Raw genomic sequence first — 20,433 nt, forward strand, 5'->3', positions numbered from 1 at the left:
TTTTTATAAGCTTAACTAATATATATATATATATATATATATATATATATATATATATATATATATATATATATATATATATATATATATATATATAACAAAGTTGCAAAGTTGTGATTATGGTGAATGTGTAATCCATTACAAAGAGTTTAAATTAGATTAAACTCTCTATTACAACAAAATTCTACACTTCAAAATGAATATTATTTTCAAAGTTGATTTGTCTCTACAAAAAGTTCTAACTCTTTTACATCATTAGGTGACATTAATGGAAGAAGTTATTATTTACCATTGAAATCATTGAAATATATGGAAGTCTAACCCCAATAAACCATTCTTTGTAAAACTCATTGTGCAGAAACAACATTGGGAGCAAAGGCCAAATAAGTGGAGAGTTCAAGCAAAAGTTCTGCACACAGGGGTCAACTATGAAAATAGCATTGATTTTTAACTGAACCAATTTTTTTTAAGACTTATTGATGTTCAAGCATTGATTATCACATTTATATAAAACTTCATGCCCAAGAGATCATTCTTTGTAAAACTCATTGTGCAGAAACAACACTGGGAGCAAATGCCAAATAAGTGGAGAGTTCAGGCAAAAGTTCTGCACACAGGAGTCAACTGTGAAAATCACATGGATTTTTAAGTAAATCAATTTTGTTTAAGACTTATTGGACATACAATTGATGTTCACGCATTGATTATCACATTTATATTGAACTTCATCCCCAAGGAACCATTCTTTGTAAAACTCATTGTGCAGAAACAACACTGGGAGCAAAGGCCAAATAAGTGGGGAGTTCAGGCAAAGATTTTGCACACAGGGGCCAACTGTGAAAATGACATTGATTTTTAAGTGAACCAATTTTTTTTAAGACTTATTGGATATACAAGTGATGTTCAAACATTGATTATCACATTTATATCGANTGAAAATGACATTGATTTTTAAGTGAACCAATTTTTTTTAAGACTTATTGGATATACAAGTGATGTTCAAACATTGATTATCACATTTATATCGAACTCCATACCCAAGAAACCATTATTTGTAAAACTCATTGTGCAGAAACAACACTACGAGCAAAGGTCAAATAAGTGGGGAGTTCAGGCAAAGGTTTTGCACACAGAGGTCAACTATGAAAATGACATTGATTTTTAAGTGAACCAATTTTTTTTAAGACTTATTGGATATACAAGTGATNTTCAAACATTGATTATCACATTTATATCTAACTCCATGCCCAAGAAACCATTATTTGTAAAACTCATTATGCAGAAACAACACTGGGAGCAAAGGTCAAATAAGTGAGTTCAGACAAATGTTCTGCACACATGGGTCAATTATGAAAATGTCATTGATTTTTAAGTGAACCAATTTTTTTTAAGTTTCATGTCCAAACAATTTTAATTTTAACAAGGATGGTATATGATCAACAAAACATACACCCTAGTCACAAAATGAAGTTGGAAAGCTTTATGTACAGGGCAATCTACCTTGGTGTGCATAACCTATAATGTAACTCCCCACTTATTTGAACTGTGTTCCCTAACGTGTATTAAAGGTATATTTCTTGTTTCTCAACATCATTTTTTGACTTTGAGGGTATGTTTTGTTCATGATAGACCATCCTTGTTCAAATTAAAAGTGTTTGAACATGAGGTCCCTAGAGGTAGTGCATGATTGTTTTGTGTATTTAAAGTTGATTTATGACTTTAAGTGGATGTTTCGTTCATCATAAACCAAGGTTCTTCAAAATTTCAAGTTATTATAATAATTTACTTATAAATTACTATTCAAACGATTATGTTGTTCATTCGCATAAAAAAGTGCTTATATATATATATTTATTTATTTATTTATTAAGTGACTTTTTTTTTAAAGTACACATTGTGTATATCCCCTGATATATAGACTATCTATTAATTCTTATGTAAAAAGAAATGAGATTTGAATTAAATTAATGAATTAAAATTTTAATGCAAATACACAAAAACAATTAACGTCAAACATTGTTGGCTATATAGATGATGGATATGGAAAATGAAAACTTTNTTATTANAACAATGTCTTTTTNATTCTGACTATAAAAGNAATATCAANAAATCTATAACATATTTGTAATTTTTTTCATCGACCGAAATCTAATAAAATATGTATAAGACTTTAATTACAATAAAGAATAATGAAAGAATGAGAAGAAAGTCTGATTTTCTCGAGGAAGTTCTTGTACCACATTGTTCATAGTTTTAGATATCTTTTCAAACCATTTTTGTAATATATGAAGATCATTCCGAATTGTGATGTATAGTTCCAAGATCATTCAAATGACTATTCTTCCATCATTACAAATCTTAAGAAAAGGGTAAGCTGCAAATCTGAGAGATATAAGAACATAAGAATGTTGAAGTTAATAAATTAAGAAGTTCTGCATAAGTTTTGTTTGTTGACATACCCATTGAATAATTTAAGTAGATACTTGAAGAATTAGGCAGAGAATGTTGAAAATAAAACTTGGTTCATCAAATAAAAAAGGCACATTGTTAGATAAAATTGTAATTTCTATTTACTTTCCTATTTATATGTTAAATATAGAGAGCATATCCAAAGAAATCACACTCATATGAAAGCCCATTAGGAACTAATATTCTAGCATGATTTCAGGTATGACCTTATTATGTTGAACTTAGCTGTTTTGTCAAAGTGAGTCCTGCAAACAAATTCTATACAGACAATTTGCTGCATCTTATAAAAAAAGGAAAGTGTTATGAATAGTTTAATCTTATAATGTTCATGCTATAATCAGAGAAGTATAAAGACAGATTACATATATTATACAAGCACTATCTTTTGGCCTGGCATATGCAAAAAGTGACTAGTGTTCCAGCTGCATATTTCATCATTGACATTAAAGCGTGTAGAAGGAATACAGTCGATATTATGCAACATTTAAATAAAACAAAAAAAATTATTAATAGAATGAACTGAACATATTATCAAATATAAAAACGAAGAAGTAATTAAACCTCTGCATCCTTTTTTTTGCGGATCTATTATGGACTTCAAAATTGGAGCTATTATTACAACATTTGACACCTTCTCACTTGGAAATGTTGCCCCATCATGTGCATTTAGAACTACACAATAGCAATGATCCTTTTCGGTTAAAACCTGTACGGAAACAAAATCACCAAGATTTCATGAAGTCATTACAATGAGAACAATCAATACATGACAATTTGATATGGAGCAAGTCAAGAACAATCAATTATATACAATAAATAAATACATGACAATTTGAATTAAGAAGTTAGAGTTGATATCAATCAAAATTCATCTCTTGACTGAAACACATAAGCATTAAACAATTAACAAGATCAGTCATTAATCTGTAACTAGTATACATTTTATAAATGGATGTGGAAATTTCTCAAGTAAATAAAACAGTAGAGCATTTCAAGGTAACCTTTAAACCTGTTTTGCAATATGAAACAAACAATATAAAGCAAGACATATTTACAGAAACTTTAGTATTAATTTAACAGTGATTCAATTCAACTCACTCTCGACGTTAACAAACATCTTCTGTCTAAGCCCATTACCCATTTTACCTTTTTAAACAGAGCATTCATCATCTATGAGTTTCCATTTTCTTGCCCATATTAACTACCCAGCAGAAGACCTAACATTACTCTCACCAACTTGGGATTTTATATCCTCCCTTGAAACCGATCATGGAACAACGGAGGAACAATTGTTTCCGAAAAGGTGGAAGAACGATTTTCCAAACGGTGGAACACCAGTTTTCCAAACGGTGCCTCGACAGTTTCAAACGGTGGACTTGCGTCAGGATGTGGTCCATTGATCGACAAACGACGACACACTTCTGTTTAACCGTGGGATTCCACACGAGCTTCAAGGATTACTTCACGCAAGTTCTAATCGGCGGCACAACGACAAAATGTTCTCCGGTAACCATTGAACGGCGCATTTTTCGCAACTGACGGTGGAAACTCCGTTCACCGATTCTCGGTGGCGAGGCTACTTCTCTCTTTAGGATTTTCGAAACCAAACCAACAAAATGCAAGTTTGAAATCTGAAAAAACGAAAGACACTCTTCAAATCCCTCCCAATTCATAATCCACGTAATTCTTGTTAGAAGTGGGTTTTAGGCCTAACTCAACCCCACAAAACCGGCTTGTAAGGTGAGGTCTGCACCCCACTTATATATTATAAATTGGTCTTATCTCTAGTCGATGTGGGACTTCCAACACCCCCCCTCACGCCGAGGTATATACATCTCGAGCGTGAAACTAGATATTAATAGGTGGTCCGATAACGGCCCAATAGCGGATGGAACAATCTGCCCAACAAATATCGCTAGGATAGACTCTAACCATAGCTCTGATACCATGTTAGAAGTGGGTTCTAGGCTTAACTCAACCCCACAAAACCGGTTTGTAAGGTGAGGTCTGCACCCCGCTTATATATTATAAATTGGTCTTATCTCTAGTCGATGTGGGACTTCCAACAATTCTAACTTTTTTTTTCATTTAATACATGGACCACCCAAAATTTGACACGCGGCGATGTAAAAAATTTGTCAAATTATGGGTGTAAAAGTGTCATTATCCTTGAACAAATAAGGGTGCAGCAGGAAGTAAAATAGTAGAGTTAATAAAACCCAGTGGGTGCAGGGGATGAAAGGAGGGGTGTGTACGAAGCAAGGGTCAGCCCAACCATTTCTTCAAAACCCCGAGGGTTTCTTCTTCTTCCTTCACGAGGAGAAAAAATTGCCTCCTGAACCTGCAGCCGCTGCACCTCCGGCGACCGGCCAACGTCGCTGCTATCACCTCCGGTTCATACTGGATCCGTCGCCGGCGCGAACTAGGGGGTTGCGACTTCTCCTCTCATTCTTCTTCCCGCACGCGAGCTCCTCCGCACTCCCAAGACCAGAGCTCGTCTCCACCACATCTCCGATGGTCAGACACACTGCGCCATTCGGAGTTGACGCCACGACCACGTCGAGGTCGTCACTCGCCACCGCCGTAGCTTCACCGCGACGTTGTTCTTGTTCAAGCCTTGCTCTATTTTCAGTTACTCTTTGATTCCTCTTTGTGATTCTCTGCTTGTTGATAAAACGAGTTGTGTTTAGGAGAGTGAAACGAGATGTTCAATGGAGAAGAGTGGGTCTTTGGAGTGTAGGTCTTTAATAGATCGGTGTCCTGTTTACTTTTTTTTTAATCCTTTTAATCTCGTAAACGGATAACAAATAATGTCTTATCATAGCATTGTTTAATTGGGAAATGATGTTAAATAATCTTTGGTTTGTAGGTTTGAGTGATTAGTTCTTATGTTCTTCCGTGATCAATCCAATTTAGCCATATTTATATTAATCAATCCAAGACCAGTCCACATATAGCAAGAACAGAAATGATTTCACCAATCCTTCGTCGTGTTGTCCCTCTGAAACCCACCTTGCTCAGGTTGTTATCCCCATTTTCCACAACCCCTCATAGTGACACCGCCATCCTGGCGCGTCTGAAACACAAAGACTGGCTCACTCCGAAAGAAGCCACCACTCTCTTAACCTCCCTTACAGACCCTTCCTCCACCCTCTCCTTCTTTAACCTCTACAACTCCCGCAAGGACTTTGACCCCACCGAACCCTTTTGCACCACCCTTGTTGCCAAGCTTGCCCAGGCCCAACACCTCAACCCTCTCCTCACCCTCCACCATGCCCTCACCCTCCCTCGCCCCCAAAGACGTCATTTTTCTGATAACTTCTTTTTCACCCTTATCAAAGCCTATGCACACTCCTTTCAGCGTGTGGACCACGCACTTCGCACCCTCCACGAAATGCCCTGCCCCCCCTCCACACGCACATTCAACTTTGTCCTCAACCTTCTGGTTAACACTCGTCTCTACTGTGAGGCACACAACCTCTTCCTCCATGCACCACAGCTCGGCGTGACACTTGATGCTTGCTCGTTGAACATCCTCATCAAGGGGCTTTGTGCCCAGGGGGAGTTAAATGCAGCGTATCAGTTGCTGGAGGAGTTTCCTGGGCTGGGATGTGAGGCGAACGCACGGACCTATGCGACACTGATGAAGGGGTTGTCTGAAAGAGGGAGGATGGAGGAGGCTTTTGGGTTGTTGGAGAGGATGGAAGGTGGAAGTGTAGATGCTGATGTGGCGGTTTTCAATATTTTGATTGGGGGGTTGAGGAAGGGAGGGAGGGTGGATGAGGGGTGGAGGGTGTTGGAGGGGATGATGGGGAAGGGTGTGTCCCCTAATGGCGGATCTTATAATGAGGTTTTGTGTGGGTTGGTTGAGGGTGGCAGGTTTGACGAGGCTAAGAAGGTTGTGGAGAGGATGGGGGTAGAGGGTTTTGTGCCTAGTTTTGAGTCTTATAAGGGTTTGGTTAAGGGGTTTTGTGAGAGTGGGGTGGTTGGGGAGGTTGAGTGGGTTGTTAGGGATATGGTGGGGAAGGGGTTTGTGCCAAAGATGGGGATGTGGGATAAGATTGTGCGGTGTGTTGTTGAAAGGGAAGGGAGTTCTGGGTGTCTGTCTGTTGCTATCGATAGTGTTTTGGAGGATGAAAAATGACAACCACCCCCATGAGGCCATGACGTGATGTGATACAATTAGTCCTAAGACGTGTTTGTTTTCAGTCAGCTCACATGTTGAGGTCACATTTGTGTATCGTTCAGCCTAGAATCTATATAGTCCGGTGATTACCAGAAATCCAGGTTTCAGTTCTAATGTATGTCTTATTACCTTGCTGCCTTGTTCTTGTTATCTGCATTTAATTGCTTTAGTATATTCATCCTAATATGTATAAATATGTTGAATTTCTTGCATTATAGGCACACATTATTTTGGAATCTGTGTACCATGTGAATCTGCTTAGCTATAGTTGAGGTAATAATAACATAACCTCGAATACTTTAATTTGATTTTATTATTTAGCAACTTACTCTTAGGGGCCAATGCAGCTCTTACCCGACAGATTTTGAAACTTGGTGAGGAGAAGCATGAATGAAATGACCTTTTCCAAAAGGTATGGTGCATTTAATTGTTTTGGCCACATAATGGGTCAGTTAATGCGTCTGATTAAGGTTTGATTATTCTGCATTCAAAAGTGATGCTGGTGCAATTGTGGCTGCATGGAGCCCTGTCATAATTTTGTGAGAATGATTGCTTCAACATGTTAAGGGGAAAATATTCTACGGATTGACGTAAAAGGAATAACGATGAAGATGAAAAATCTATGTTAACAGATCCTGATCAAATAATTGCCCGGTTAATTGCTGAAGGTGGTTATTTGGTACTGGATATGATGTTTCCCTTACTCATCTGAGATCTTTTCTCAACCTATGTCTGAATATATTCATTTTTTTTGTAAAAAATGTCAAATTTTTGTATGGATTGTTGTTTTGTTTTGATTTGGTGGTAATTAAAGTGAAAGTATTATTATACTGTTATATTATACTATTATATTATATGTTACGATATTGATTGGGGCAGTTGTAGAAAGTGATGAATATAGCAGGTACTTCTGATGACACAAATAGTGTGGTTTGCTCTCTTGGTGTAGCCAGCAAGGTTGTGCCGAGCATTGCACTGTGCTTGTGTCTGCGTGAATTACATTTACATCTGCAACTGATTTGTTATTCACTGCCCCTTATTTTTACAATAATTGTGTGATTGTTTTAGCAAATTGAACTTATTCAATTATAATATGTGCCTACACCTTGAAATTTATGATATAGATATATTTTAACGAGATATAAAATATTCTCAGATAACATGAACCCATTTATTAATGTTTATGAAACTAAAATTCCAATTGCAAAGGTAGTGGGAATACAATTCTAAAGAAGAAATTGTCCATGCTGATATTGAAATTACAGGTGCAACATGTAACCCAACTCGAAATAGTTTATGGAGTCCTTGGAGATATGTAGGTCTTGTCAGCATTCTTCCTGTCATCTGCATATAATGTATATGAATGTGAAGTTTCCAAATTCTGAAGTCATAAGGTCCTCTATAGGCATCAGCAATTCCTTAAGATGATAGCTAGCAAATGAAATATTTTTATTTTAACTGTTGTTCTTGCATGGGAAGGATTTGGAATTATTGGAGGGCTTATGAAGTGGAGTTATATAGTGATAGCTACAACAATTGAAAGGATGATGATATACAAATCAGAGGATTTGCTACTGAGTATGCATTTCGGCAGCTTGTGTTTTTGTTAGCTTCAAAGATGGAGTTTGCTGTTTCAGTCAGCCACTCAAATGTCATAAACTTATTATTTTATGAAATTGGGTGACAAGTTGACGATGAATGATGTCACCTGGCTCAGTCAGCAGCAGCGGAGAGGCAGTGCAGGCTACGGTTGCTGACAGATCTAGCAGTTGGTGCAGTCCACCTCCGAACCTCCACCTTATGAAGCACTCCTGTCATGCTCAGGTATCATATCAACACTGCAAATTCATTGAAACTTAAAAAATTTAAAAACTTTGGTTTATATATTGAAAATTTGATGTTCGATCAGATGTCCCTAAGGGACATCTGATTGCTTGTTGTATGATGTCAGGGTTTTGTTTATGAATTTTATGAGAATAGAGTGAAAGTGTACAATTGCTTATAAATGTTAAATTTTGTAATCAGAATTTAATTACAATGATAAATGATCATTTTGATACTTGAGTGTATAAATCAATGGCTAATTTTAGATCATGATAAAGCGGCAATTCTGATTTATTATCTGTGAAAAAAAGTATTCGACGATGACTTGTACTTAGGTTTTGTGAGATTAGTTTGTTAGGCTGTAATGATTAAGGACACCAGTGAATTATTTTCCGAGGAGAGATTTGATACTAAACTAGGGACTAATTTATTTATAAATTGTACAGCATGATGCCATTGCAACAATTTTTTACACATTTAGGATCAAATAAGAGTTTTTTCTTTTTTTAGGAACTAAATATCATCATCAATTAGAACTCTGAAGAGACCTAAATGGTTGTTTATCCTAAAAGTTTTTAATACTGATGCAATAATGTATTGTCTTATGTTAAATTTGTATGCTTTATAGTGACTTCTTTGAAAGTCATTGTTACTATGGTAACTTCTTCGAAAGTCAAATCTTTAAATTAACTGGGAACGAAAAATGAAGTTACTTCGAAAGCCATGGAGTAATTTCTAATTGGATTTTGTGGAGTGTATCAAAAGGTAAAATAAAAATTTAATTAAATTATAATAAAACAAAATGCTAAACCTATGATGTTTGTTAGAAAGATTATGCTAAAAAATTATACTTTGAGAAACTTGTTTGGGCTTTTACTTGCAACTCCACAATACTTTTGCACACACTTAAAATAATATCATCCCTACATATAATATTTCTAAAACACAAAATACAATTTGAAAAAAACTTTCTAAAGTTTTTTTTTTTTTTTTCTCTTTTGTGTTTTCTCATTCTTTTATTCCTGTGTAATATGATGACAGTAACCGTGGTAGCCTCGACAATAACAGTGTGTACAATCTCTTATATAAGTTTAAACTTTCCACTTGTCCTACATGAAAAAGTACTTGTAAATATATTTCTAATACATGTAAAATGAGCATGATTTTAGATTTTGTAATTAGTATTTTTATTTTACATACAAAATTTTAAATTAGTGTTTAATTTTAATTTAGCTATGAGAAATTTTTCTTCAATTTTATTTTTTTTTAATTTGAAAAAATTGGTTTTGTTCGAAAATTTAAAAAAGTGGAAAGAGGAATTCTATAGGGGTATTTCTTCACCTCCATAGTCAGAAGAAAAAGACAAATTTGTTTTTTCCTTCTTCCTTCACACTATACCTCCATACTTTCTTCCACCTCCATCTCATTTTTCACATCTTCTTCTTTCACATTTACCTCCTCCGCTAATAACAAACTCTTAGTCAAAAGATCAACTATCAGATCAATGGTTAGAAAGATCCAAGAAGATTGGACTTTACTTGAGCTTACCAAGCTCATAGGTACATGCTCTTTTTTAGTCTTTAATATTATATCTCTAATTGGTTTTGATATTTTTAAATAATATTTTAATTAAAATTTATTATAATTGAATTTATTAAGCTTGAAATACAAAAACATGATAAAAATAGTTTTTTAGTTACATAAATATTTTTTTAATATTTTGAAGTGTGTTAGAACAACTATAAATATTTCACCCTTTTATAATCTACCTATGCACTTGAAACAGTGCTACTTGAAACAGTGCCACCTGAAAGCGTCAGCGTGCCACATGTTTAAAAACTTCACAGCGTTAACTACATTTAATGGGAAGACTTTTATTGATTCAAATTGACAAAATTAGGGACCTAATTGATCACTTTTAAAATTGGAGGACCCAATTGAAACAAACCTCCAAATATAGGGACCTCCGAACCTATTAAACCTTACAATAAAAATATGTTTTAAAGGTTTGAAGCACACGTGCGACCATTCGCGTAGGCCTTGTACTAAAAACCATTAAAAACATATTTTGTTTCTTTATAGTGTCTTTTTTGGGATAGTTAAACATTTTGGAAACCACATCACATTCGCGTATTTAATTAAAGGTATTGACTTAGAGCAGGCGTGGTAGGCTGCTAATACCTTCCCTACACGTAACCGACTTTCGAAACCAGAATCTGGTTTTTGTGGACCTTGCCTTATCTTTTTATGGTTTTTTTTTTTGTAGATTTTCAGAATAAATGATGGTGGCGACTCCAAATCTTTTTTCCAAAATGGTTTCTTTTTGGATCGTCATCCCGTCACGACACTGGTTGCGACAATGTCCAAAATCCAAATTAACTTGTTACATAGTTTTTCAGAGACATGACAAGACTTTTATAGTCATGAAAGGACAACATTGAAGGAACTCCAAATATTTGCTACGTGTATAAATTAATTTCTCTTAACTCACCAATTCTCTGCTCCCTGTTGGACATGGAACTACTTATTACAAAAGTGTATAAGATGAATAAGTAGGTGCATAGTTTGATTAAGCACTGAAATATTAGTATAAAAATGTTTATTCTAATGTTGTTATTATAACATATAGTCACCTACTATGATTTGTGCTAGGTTGAACCCAAGTTGAATGGGTATGCACACAACACACGATAGCTGATAATACATATTTTTTTTTTTCTGATTTAGACTCTGCAATTCACACAATGAAGATACTTTGTGAACTGAAGAATAAGTGATAAGGCACTTAGAGACACTGGCCTTTTATAGTTGTAGGGGTATGAGCAATTGTTAGTAGTTATTTAAAATTCTATTTTGCATTTAATTATTTTAATTTTCTGATTCCATAAATTTAGGTCATGTTATAAAGGATGCTAACTTATTTTTAGGAAACCACCCAAATTTCATGGGATGTGGGTAGTATTTTTTTTCTGCAGATTGTAGTTCAGTTTTAAAAAGTATGAATAAGAACACTACTTTTCAGTTTCAGAAAACTTTATTTACCTGTATCAGTTAATAGCAATAAGAAACTGTTGGTCTTTGGCTTTAGGGTTTAGGTTGGTTTGAAGAAAAAAAAATATATTTTGACATCTTTGTTTCTACTTAATACATTTTAATAAAATATTATTTTATAACAATAAAAATTTATCTATTTAAATGTAACAATGAGGAAGAGATAACCACTAGTACAAAAATCATATTTTTGATATTTTTTTATATAAAAAAAGGGAAAGGTTTTTAACACAAAGCCTACGCGAACGGTCGCACGTGTGCTTTAAACCTTTAAAAGGTATTTTTATTGTGTAGCTAGTTTTTGTACGTCATAAAATATAATTTTTATACTAGTGTATGGAAGTGAAAGAAAATGAGATTTTTGTGTCTAATGGTGCACGATGTGATATTTCTCGTGTTCAGGTAAGGGACCTCGTTCTATTGATTGATGGGGATCTCGCTTACAATAAAGAAAAGAAAAAGCACTTGTCCACATTTTACCCATGAAAATATAATAATTACTGTTTTTGCTATACTTGCACGTAGATGCTTTTGGACTCTAGTTTGTCAATAACTCTGCAGGATCCAACTTTTCCGGTAATTACTTTTCCACTCATGTTGAACTTTTTCCACCCATGTTGAACTTTGATCAAAAAATAAGAAGCTTTTAGAAATAAGAAGTTAATGAAGTGTCAACTTGGAGAGCCTGCAGAATGGCTATTTGTTTTCTGAGGTCAGTAAGTTTTTGCATTTTCCTGCCCCTTAACTAGTGTTTTACATATTCTGGCTTCATATAAAAGTGTGATTTATTAAGTTTGGGCAAGTAGTTAAAGACTTTTTGTTTAATTAGTTTAGTTCTGTATGTATAAACTTCTTTTCATCTAAAGACTTACAACAACTTTATGAAAACAAGGCTGAGTTTTTCTTACATTAGCTTCGTGACAATTTTTGTGTTCTTTTTTCAATTATGGTGTAAATAAACCAGGACAGAAACGGAAATAAACTAGGACATTTGAAGGAAGACAGAAACGGAAATAAACAAACTCAAATTAAGAATATGATGTGACAGTCCAAGATAGTCAAATCTTGAATCTTCCAATCTTAAAATGTTTCAGATCAACTCCCTTGACTTCCTCGTCGGCTGCAAGCTCCGTCAAGATCCTCCTAATAACCGGAGCCATCTTGAAGCCGTGACCCGAAAACTCACCTCCAATTACCACGTCTTTTCCGAACTCACCGCCCAAGAAATCAATGACGAAATCCTAGTCTGTGTCATTGAGTACATGCAATCACAGGCTCACTAGAATCAACCATGCCCAACAACCTATCTTCCACCCACTTTTTCAACTCCTCCATCATCACCGGCGGGCCCCACAACCTATTGTTGGGTTCGCACGGATTCCCTCCATGCACCCCCACCTTAATCAACCTCGGAAACTCCAACATTGGCGTTGTGTAAATGAAAGTGTCCGTGTCCCCAAAGGATGCAACCGTAGGGAAGTCGATTTCGATTTTGAATTTACCCTCTTTTATTCTCTAGTAACAAACGTGCGTCTGCACAGGCATTATCGGGAGTTCAACCCTGCTAATCGTTTTAACTAACCTTTGCGCCCACGCGCCCACAGTTATCACGCACTTTTTACCGCGAAATCTCTTGCCGCTTGCACTAAAAACTTCCATGCCCTCTCCCTCTTTGCTTTTCTTGATGTCCACTTGGCTTTATCGACCAAGATGCCGCCGTTTTTATGGGTCAGTGTCTGGAACATTGCCACGACTTTGGTTGGCTTGATGACGTCGTCGTACTCGTTGGAGACACCCACCCAATCCTCCAGGATGTCGATGCAGCCGGCGAATTTCTCTGCAACCTGGTGGCAGCGGAGGAGTTGGAAGGGGATGGCGTTGGTCTGGCAGTAGTCGACGACGAAACGGATCGTGGGATCGTGAGAGGGGCCCATGTCCAAGTGTTGGGCCTTAAAATATACTTGGTATCCCACTTGGGCCTCGACCTCTTGCCAGAGGTTGTAAGACTCCATGACCAAAGGGTAGTAGTGTTTTTTGGTGTAGTTGACGCAGAATGTATGGGATTCGCCGTGGGAAGAACCACAGTGACGGAGGAAGTCGAATTGCTCGAGGAGAAGGGTCCTGAGACCGCGTTTGGTGGCGTAGTAGGCGGTGGCAGTACCCATGACGCCAGCTCCGACTATTATGACGTCAAACATGTCTAATAGTTGATAATACTTTTTTTTTTCTGATTTAGACTCTGCAATTCACATACTTTGTGAACTGAAGAATAAGTGATAAGGCACTTAGAGACACTAGCCTTTTATAGTTGTAGGGGTATGAGCAATTGTTAGTAGTTATTTAAAATTATGTTTTTCATTTAATTGTTTCAATTTTCTGATTCGATAAATTTAACTCATGTTATAAAGGATGCTACCTTATTTTTAGGAAATCACCCAAATTTCACCACCCAATTTTCTCGGGATGTGGGTAGTATTTTTCTTTTGCAAATTTCTTTAAATTGCTATGGTTCAGTTTTAAAGAGTGTGAATAAGAGTACTATTTTTTAGTTTCAAAAAACTTTATTTACCTGTATCAGTTAATAGCAATAAGAAACTATTGGTCTTTCGCTTTAGGGTTTAGGTTGGTTTGAGGTAAAAAAAAATATTTTGACATCTCTGTTTCTACTTAATACTTTTTAATAAAATATTATTTTATAACAAAATAACAATTTATATATTTATAAGTTAAATGTAACAATGAGGAAGAGATAGTACAAAAATCATATTTTATGATGTACAAAAACAAGCTATGACGTAGATAGTTTTGTACGTTACAATAAAAATATGTTTTAAAGGTTTCAAGCACACGTGCGACCGTTCGCGTAGGCCTTGTGCTAATGTTGTCGGGATGTTCTGTGGCGAGTCTGGTTGTTGTGATTGGCAGAGGTTGAGATTGTTGATTTGGGGTTGAATGATATGAGGAAGGGGAGGGGGAGCGGTAGTGCTGTGGCGATTTCGGTTGCGAGCAGCGGCGACGAGGGCGACAACTCTCTCCGACGAGGATTTTTCGCGTTTGCCGACAACGAAGATGGTGGCGATTTCGATTGCGAGCAGCGGCGACGAGGGCGACAACCCTCTCCGACGAGGATTTTTCGCGTTTGCCAGCAACGGAGATGGTGAAGTTCACTTGGGCAACCTGCAAAATGAAGATGGGAGATGGGAGATAGCCTTGAAGATGAAAACTTTTTTTTTTTTACTGTTGCGTAGAGGAAGATGGGAGACAGCGTTGAAGTGGTGGCTGCCACATCAAACGACATGTGACCATTTCTCGCACACCTCACATGTACAGTCAGTTTAACGTTGTCTATTTTAACACAGTTAAATGAATAGAATGGAATTGATACAAATTGCAAAACATAGTGTATACATTTTTATAACAAGGTACTACTGAAAATTTCCTCATAACATAGGGACCAATTAAACATTTAAGCCAAATTGTTATAGATTATAGATTAGAATATTTAGATAAATAATAATTATTTGAAAATAATTTTATGATATTAACTATAATTTGAAAATCTTATATAATTATAATATTAAAAAAATAATTATATAAATAAAACATGAATTTTATAATTTAGTCATTTTTTAATAATTTATATAGAATATCAAATGACAAATCAACTTTTAGAAAATTATATGTAATTTTTAACACAAATTTTTAAGCAAAATTTTTATTATAGATTTAACATATAGAATTAATTAATCATTTCACTATTTATATTTTTTTATAAACCATTTTACTTAAATTTGTTTTGGATGTATTATAGTAAAAAGCTTTAAATTTTCGCAAATTACGTTGTTAAATATTTAATAATGTATTGACTTGTCAAAAAGAATTAAAATCGTAATTTTTTGATCCTATTTCTTTTATGATATAAAAATCTAACATTTTAAAATTATTATTTATATTTATTTTCCTTTTTGCTAACTTTTGCCTAATCTTAATTGTAAAAAAACTAATACTAATTAATTAGAGCTAATGGGCATAATTAACTATCCCAAAATCAACCCTTTTAACCGTTTAATCTTTCACCATATTGGAATTAACCAGCATAATTCTGATTCAGACCAGTAAAAGAAAAACATTAGCATGAATCAATAAAGCATTGACAAATGAACCTCAACAATTCAATAAACGGTCAAACTTCGTTCTGGCGAAGAATGGCGGCACCTGAATCGACCGGCGGCGGAGGGACGGCGAAGGCTACGGTGGCTGAGCAGATCTCGCAGGCGGTGCAGTCAACTTCCAACCTCCTCCATCTTATGCAGCACTCTTCTCCTGCCCAGGTACCACATCTACACTATCAATTCATTGAAATTTCAAAAATTAAAAAATAAAAAATAAAACTTTGCTTTCAATAATAAAATTTTGATGTTTGATCAGACGTCCTTTTGATGGGAGACCAGTTTTGATTGTTTTGTATGTTGTTGCTTGATGTTAGGGTTTAGTTCATGATTGGGCGACAATTCTGATTTATTATCCGTGAAAAATATTGACGCAGTGACGACTTGTACTTAGGATTTGCGAGATCATTTTATTTATTAGGCTTTAATGGTTGAGGACCAACGAATTATTTTAAAAGGACCAATTTGATACTAAATGAGAGACCAACTTATTATTGAATTGTACAGCATGATGCATTACATATATAGGATTGAATAAGATTTTTTTTTTTTCAGAAAATAAATATTATCAATTTGAACATTTAGAGACCTGTTGTTTGCCTTGAAAGTTTTTAACACTTTTATGCATTCGTGTGCTATCTTATATGTTAAATTTGTTTATTTTATAGTGAATTCTTTCTTCGAAGGTCGTGCTTACGGTAATGTCTATAAATGGGAAGTGCATGAACAATTAAGTTACTCCAAAAGTCAAAGAGTAATTGACAGTAAAAAATGTGTACACTGTTAACCAAAATCTTTAGCTTTGCTGAGTGTGTCAAAATTAACCTCTGATTTTTTGCCCTTTTTGTATCGTTTGCAGGCTCAACTGGTTAAGCTTCCTAAGAACCTTTTGGCTATGGTTCCCACCATTAAGAATACTGAGCAGGTATTATATTTATGTGATGCAGGGTTATAGTTGTAGATGAGATGACTCATCAATGTGGAAAAGTGTTTAATGATGGTTGCTTTCGGTTTTTTGTTGCACAGGTTTTGGAGCAGTTACCTAAGGTGATATCATCTCTGGATGCACACATGGAAAATGGGCTACAAAAGTCAGAACCTTCTCTTGTCTAATTGAATAAGCTATACTTTGGAACTAGGGTGCATATGAAGTGTTTTGAGTTGAAACCTTGAGCTAAATTGTATAGTGCTAATTATGCATCTTAAAGATGTTGTGCTGACGCCTAGTGCTGTTCATTTTTTTAGTGCATCATGATTTGGTGTTAAATTCAGTACATTGTGTGGGTTTTGTTTTGATTGTGGCTGATGTGGATCATGAATTTGCAGTGTTCCGCATCTGAAGACTGTGGTTCAGGTGCTTTCAAATATGGAAAGTAGCCAGCTTAGTGCACTATCACGAACTCATCCTCTTCAGCAGGTGTAAATATGATAGCGTTGTTACCAATACAGTTGTAAATATTGTTTTATAATTGAAAGTAAAGTTTAATATTTAGAGTGTATGTTCTGATTGGAGAAAGCTAGGAACTAGTATACTTTACGACAAAGTCTTTTTTGTTTGTATAATTCTAAGATGAACCTTGCTCTACATGGGAATAAAATAAAGGAATAATGAACATGATAAGAAATATGCAGAAGGTGAGCTTTGTGGGTGATTTTGGTGCTGTGTGGCTGATCATTTTCACTGTTTTTGTTAACAGGAACTTGAACCGGGAAACCATTCTCAAAGGATCAGTTAAACAAACTTGTATAGTTTTGGAGTGTCACCTGTGATCAATTCATGCAGAGTTTTTGGAAGGTTTGGATCTTAGACCTGCTGTGTTTCCTTCTTGCAATTTTCCTGCACTTCAAATAACAAAATGTTCCATCTTCTGATAAAGCGTTCAACCGAGAAACCTGTTGAGTACTAATGACAGTGTCCAAGTTTCTTATTGGGAATGTTGTCCAAAGAACTCAAGGTTAGACTTTTAATTGCTTGGTGACAATTGGCTATCCGTGTCCTGTAATGTACTTCCGTCCATTTTAATCTTATGTTTTCTTTTCAACTCTGGTGAATTGCCAAATGTTATGTGAAAGTGGTGTATCTTTTATGTAAGTCAATTTTGTTTTACTTGCTACAGAATGTACCATTTTCAAAGCAGAAAAAAAAAACAATTCTATGATGCCACTTCTACATACGCCCCTGTGTTTCTATTCTTGTTATCACTATAAATTCAACTATTAGTTATTTTTTATTTTTATAAAAGAGAGATTTGGGTGTAGAGAAGAAAGAGGGAATGCAAAATTTGACACCTTGCTGATATGGTTAAGACAGATAGACAAAGTTTAACTTTCATATGCAGTTAATCAAGCCAGTAAAAACGATCCAAAAAGGAACAGGGGAAAACAATTTTGAAGAGTACGGGGAGTATTAAAACTGATGAAAATTATTCTTTGGGTTACATTTATATTTTGTCTTTGATTTTGTAAGATGAACTGGATTTTTTCTTGTTGCTATAGTTCCCTTTGTTATTTGTGCATATTCTAATCAGTTTCTCTTCTGATTATTATGGTACTTTGATCCATTGTTGAAGTACAGAATTGCAATATCAGAAATAAAGTGGATCACTTACCTGAACATTGAACCTCTTCTAATCAATTCTTAGAAACGGGGTGTTTAGGAATTTTATGGGATGCAAAAGATGGAAAAATCTCAACTGAGCTCTTGGCAATTTTTTTCAACTATTTCTGTAGAATAAAAAAATACCTTATATAATGTCAACTAAATTTATTTCTTACAATTTTACAAACTTAAACCAGATCATGAATTAATTTACTTCGGCAAATTTAAATTATAAATACATATAGAGAATATTTACAGGGTAGCAGTTATATATAGGGATGTGAAAATAGGTTTGTTATCAGTCTGAAAAGTGTAATGTGTTGATATGTATTGAAATGGTCAACTTGTTTTGTAAAATAATAACTGAGTATATTATGTCTGATTTTGACTGTCGATCTTATTTATAATTAATTATTTTTTTGGACATGAAATTCGTTTCTTAATTTGCATCTCTAGTTTCTTTCTTATTTTATTAATTATTATTTTAATTTAGTGGTTTATTTTATTACTTGTATTGAGATTTATTAGACTGTCCTTCAAATTTGTTTTTTGAATTATGTACTTTTGATAAAATATTTCTATATCTGTATGAGTTAAATATATTTGAAATTATTTGTTGCTATTCATATCCATTGTTTAAAATTATTCATGGGCAACAGGACTTGTTTAAGGTAAATAAGAATTATACTTATTTATCACTATGAAGTTCATCAGTCCTGAGTGGCGAAACTTGTTCAAGATATATAAAAATGATACCTTACACAGTGTGTCACTTTTAAGCAATAAAACTTGTTTAGAACAATGTCGAAGTTATCCTATTAATAGAAAACAAAACAAAAAAAAAAACTAAGTAACTTATACTTATTTTGTAGTTTTATCATAAAAAAAATATACATGAAACATTTTTTTTTATTATACCAAAATCTCAAGACAATCAACTCATCTTTATTTTGATCTTTTTATGTCTCTTAAATATTTTATTATTAACTTCCTTTTAATTTATGAGCAATTTGATTGTTTTTTCCGAAGGGTAAAGTCATTCTTATCTTAAGTTGTAAATTAATGTTATTGAGTTTTCACCAATTGCAATAACAAGTTTAATACATAGAGAAGCAATGTATATTTTATTAATAAATGTTTTTTTTAAAAGTTAAGATATGTAAATGAAGTTCTTTCATTCACAGTCTTATCCAATCATCCATTAAAACATTTAAATTAATTATTTCTTAATATACAATCCTGTGTGAACTATTCTTAGATTAATTTCAAATTTAAATGAACTAAGATATTTCAAATTCACTTTTTACGTTGGCATATGAAACAATTTCTTATATTCAACTGGTGAGGTTTTTTTCACTCATATTTATTAGATGCCCAAATTTAGAAAACTCAACAATTCTAACCAGCTCCAACCAACATCATGTTGCTGTATGCAATTTGTTTTTCGCATGATGGGCCATTTGTTCATGTACACTCATACACTTAAAAAATGTTAATTTTACCTTTTAATTTAGAGTTTTCGTTTTAAATTTCAGAATACGTAGTTTGGAATATTAAATAAAAACATATTTTAAATTGCAAATCATAATATATTTTTCAATAGAAAAAAGAAGATGAAGAAAAAAATGAAAAAGGTAAATAAGTTATTTTATAATAAATAGGTTTATTGAATGTAAGCTTTTAACGGAAAAAAACATGCTGAGAGGGAAATTTAATTAAAGGTGAGTAACTATATCTTCATGAACAATATCGGTAAATATTTGAGATGAATGAGACTATATAAGAAAGTATAATTAAAATTACAATCACAATTAAACTATTAATTTAATTTAAAAAAGCAACATCTAAGACGTATATTATTATATCTAGTTTTCTTTAAAGTTGGATATAGTTACTAAGTTCTATATCAACACCAAGTAGCTAGCCGTTCTTTCTACAGTGTTTTAGAAAGTAACTTATATTAACATTGTAAGAAAATGTCTATTTTAACTCATGTTAAATGATGCATTATTTGTAGAGCTGTCAAAGCGGGCTACCCGGTCCAACTCGGTCCGATTTATCATGGGTTAATCATTTAGTAAGTTAATTTAACCCGACTAATTTATTAGCGAGCTAAAAAAATTCGAACCCAGTTC

General features: G+C 34.1%; 2 protein-coding genes and 1 pseudogene across 15 annotated transcripts; 2 read left to right on the forward strand and 1 right to left on the reverse strand.

Moving 5' to 3' along the window:
• The first annotated feature begins 4,583 nt into the window (after window positions 1-4,583).
• LOC106762468 (pentatricopeptide repeat-containing protein At3g14580, mitochondrial) lies at window positions 4,584-11,391 on the forward strand. 13 transcript variants are annotated; one of them, XM_022781351.1, is made up of 5 exons: window positions 4,584-6,770; window positions 6,874-6,928; window positions 7,003-7,067; window positions 8,135-8,479; window positions 11,207-11,391. In XM_022781351.1, exon 1 carries the CDS (start codon window positions 5,438-5,440, stop codon window positions 6,611-6,613), a length of 1,176 nt encoding a protein of 391 aa, XP_022637072.1. In that variant the 5' UTR covers window positions 4,584-5,437; the 3' UTR covers window positions 6,614-6,770; window positions 6,874-6,928; window positions 7,003-7,067; window positions 8,135-8,479; window positions 11,207-11,391. The 13 variants fall into 13 exon arrangements, with proteins under 13 accessions (XP_022637072.1, XP_022637071.1, XP_022637068.1 ...); XM_022781350.1 differs by lacking the exon at window positions 11,207-11,391 and adding an exon at window positions 10,746-11,131; XM_022781347.1 differs by lacking the exon at window positions 11,207-11,391 and adding an exon at window positions 7,921-8,049 and having other exon boundaries at window positions 8,135-8,401.
• A 1,106-nt stretch (window positions 11,392-12,497) lies between these two features.
• On the reverse strand, window positions 12,498-14,089 carry LOC106760582 (annotated as a pseudogene).
• A 1,565-nt stretch (window positions 14,090-15,654) lies between these two features.
• Window positions 15,655-17,871, forward strand: LOC106761218 (tobamovirus multiplication protein 2B). Of its 2 annotated transcripts, XR_001375672.2 has the most exons (6): window positions 15,660-15,861; window positions 16,559-16,624; window positions 16,726-16,790; window positions 17,026-17,116; window positions 17,397-17,494; window positions 17,577-17,871. XR_001375672.2 is itself a non-coding variant. In XM_014644746.2 (5 exons), the coding sequence occupies exons 1-5, from the start codon at window positions 15,688-15,690 to the stop codon at window positions 17,433-17,435; spliced, it is 435 nt and encodes a 144-aa protein (XP_014500232.1). In that variant the 5' UTR covers window positions 15,655-15,687; the 3' UTR covers window positions 17,436-17,871. The 2 variants fall into 2 exon arrangements, 1 of the variants encoding a protein (XP_014500232.1); XM_014644746.2 differs by having other exon boundaries at window positions 15,655-15,861; window positions 17,397-17,871.
• The last annotated feature ends 2,562 nt before the right edge of the window (window positions 17,872-20,433 follow it).

Source organism: Vigna radiata, chromosome 5 (genome assembly GCF_000741045.1).
Source record: "Vigna radiata var. radiata cultivar VC1973A chromosome 5, Vradiata_ver6, whole genome shotgun sequence".
Lineage (NCBI taxonomy): Eukaryota > Viridiplantae > Streptophyta > Magnoliopsida > Fabales > Fabaceae > Vigna > Vigna radiata.

Bases quoted from the DNA above. Each gene is read 5' to 3' on its own strand.
- LOC106762468 (XM_022781351.1), top strand. From the start codon at position 5,438: ATGATTTCACCAATCCTTCGTCGTGTTGTCCCTCTGAAACCCACCTTG.
- LOC106761218 (XM_014644746.2), top strand. From the start codon at position 15,688: ATGAACCTCAACAATTCAATAAACGGTCAAACTTCGTTCTGGCGAAGA. The intron at 15,862-16,558 runs GTACCACATCTA...TATCGTTTGCAG, and splicing joins AGCACTCTTCTCCTGCCCAG to GCTCAACTGGTTAAGCTTCC. The intron at 16,625-16,725 runs GTATTATATTTA...TTTGTTGCACAG, and splicing joins CCATTAAGAATACTGAGCAG to GTTTTGGAGCAGTTACCTAA.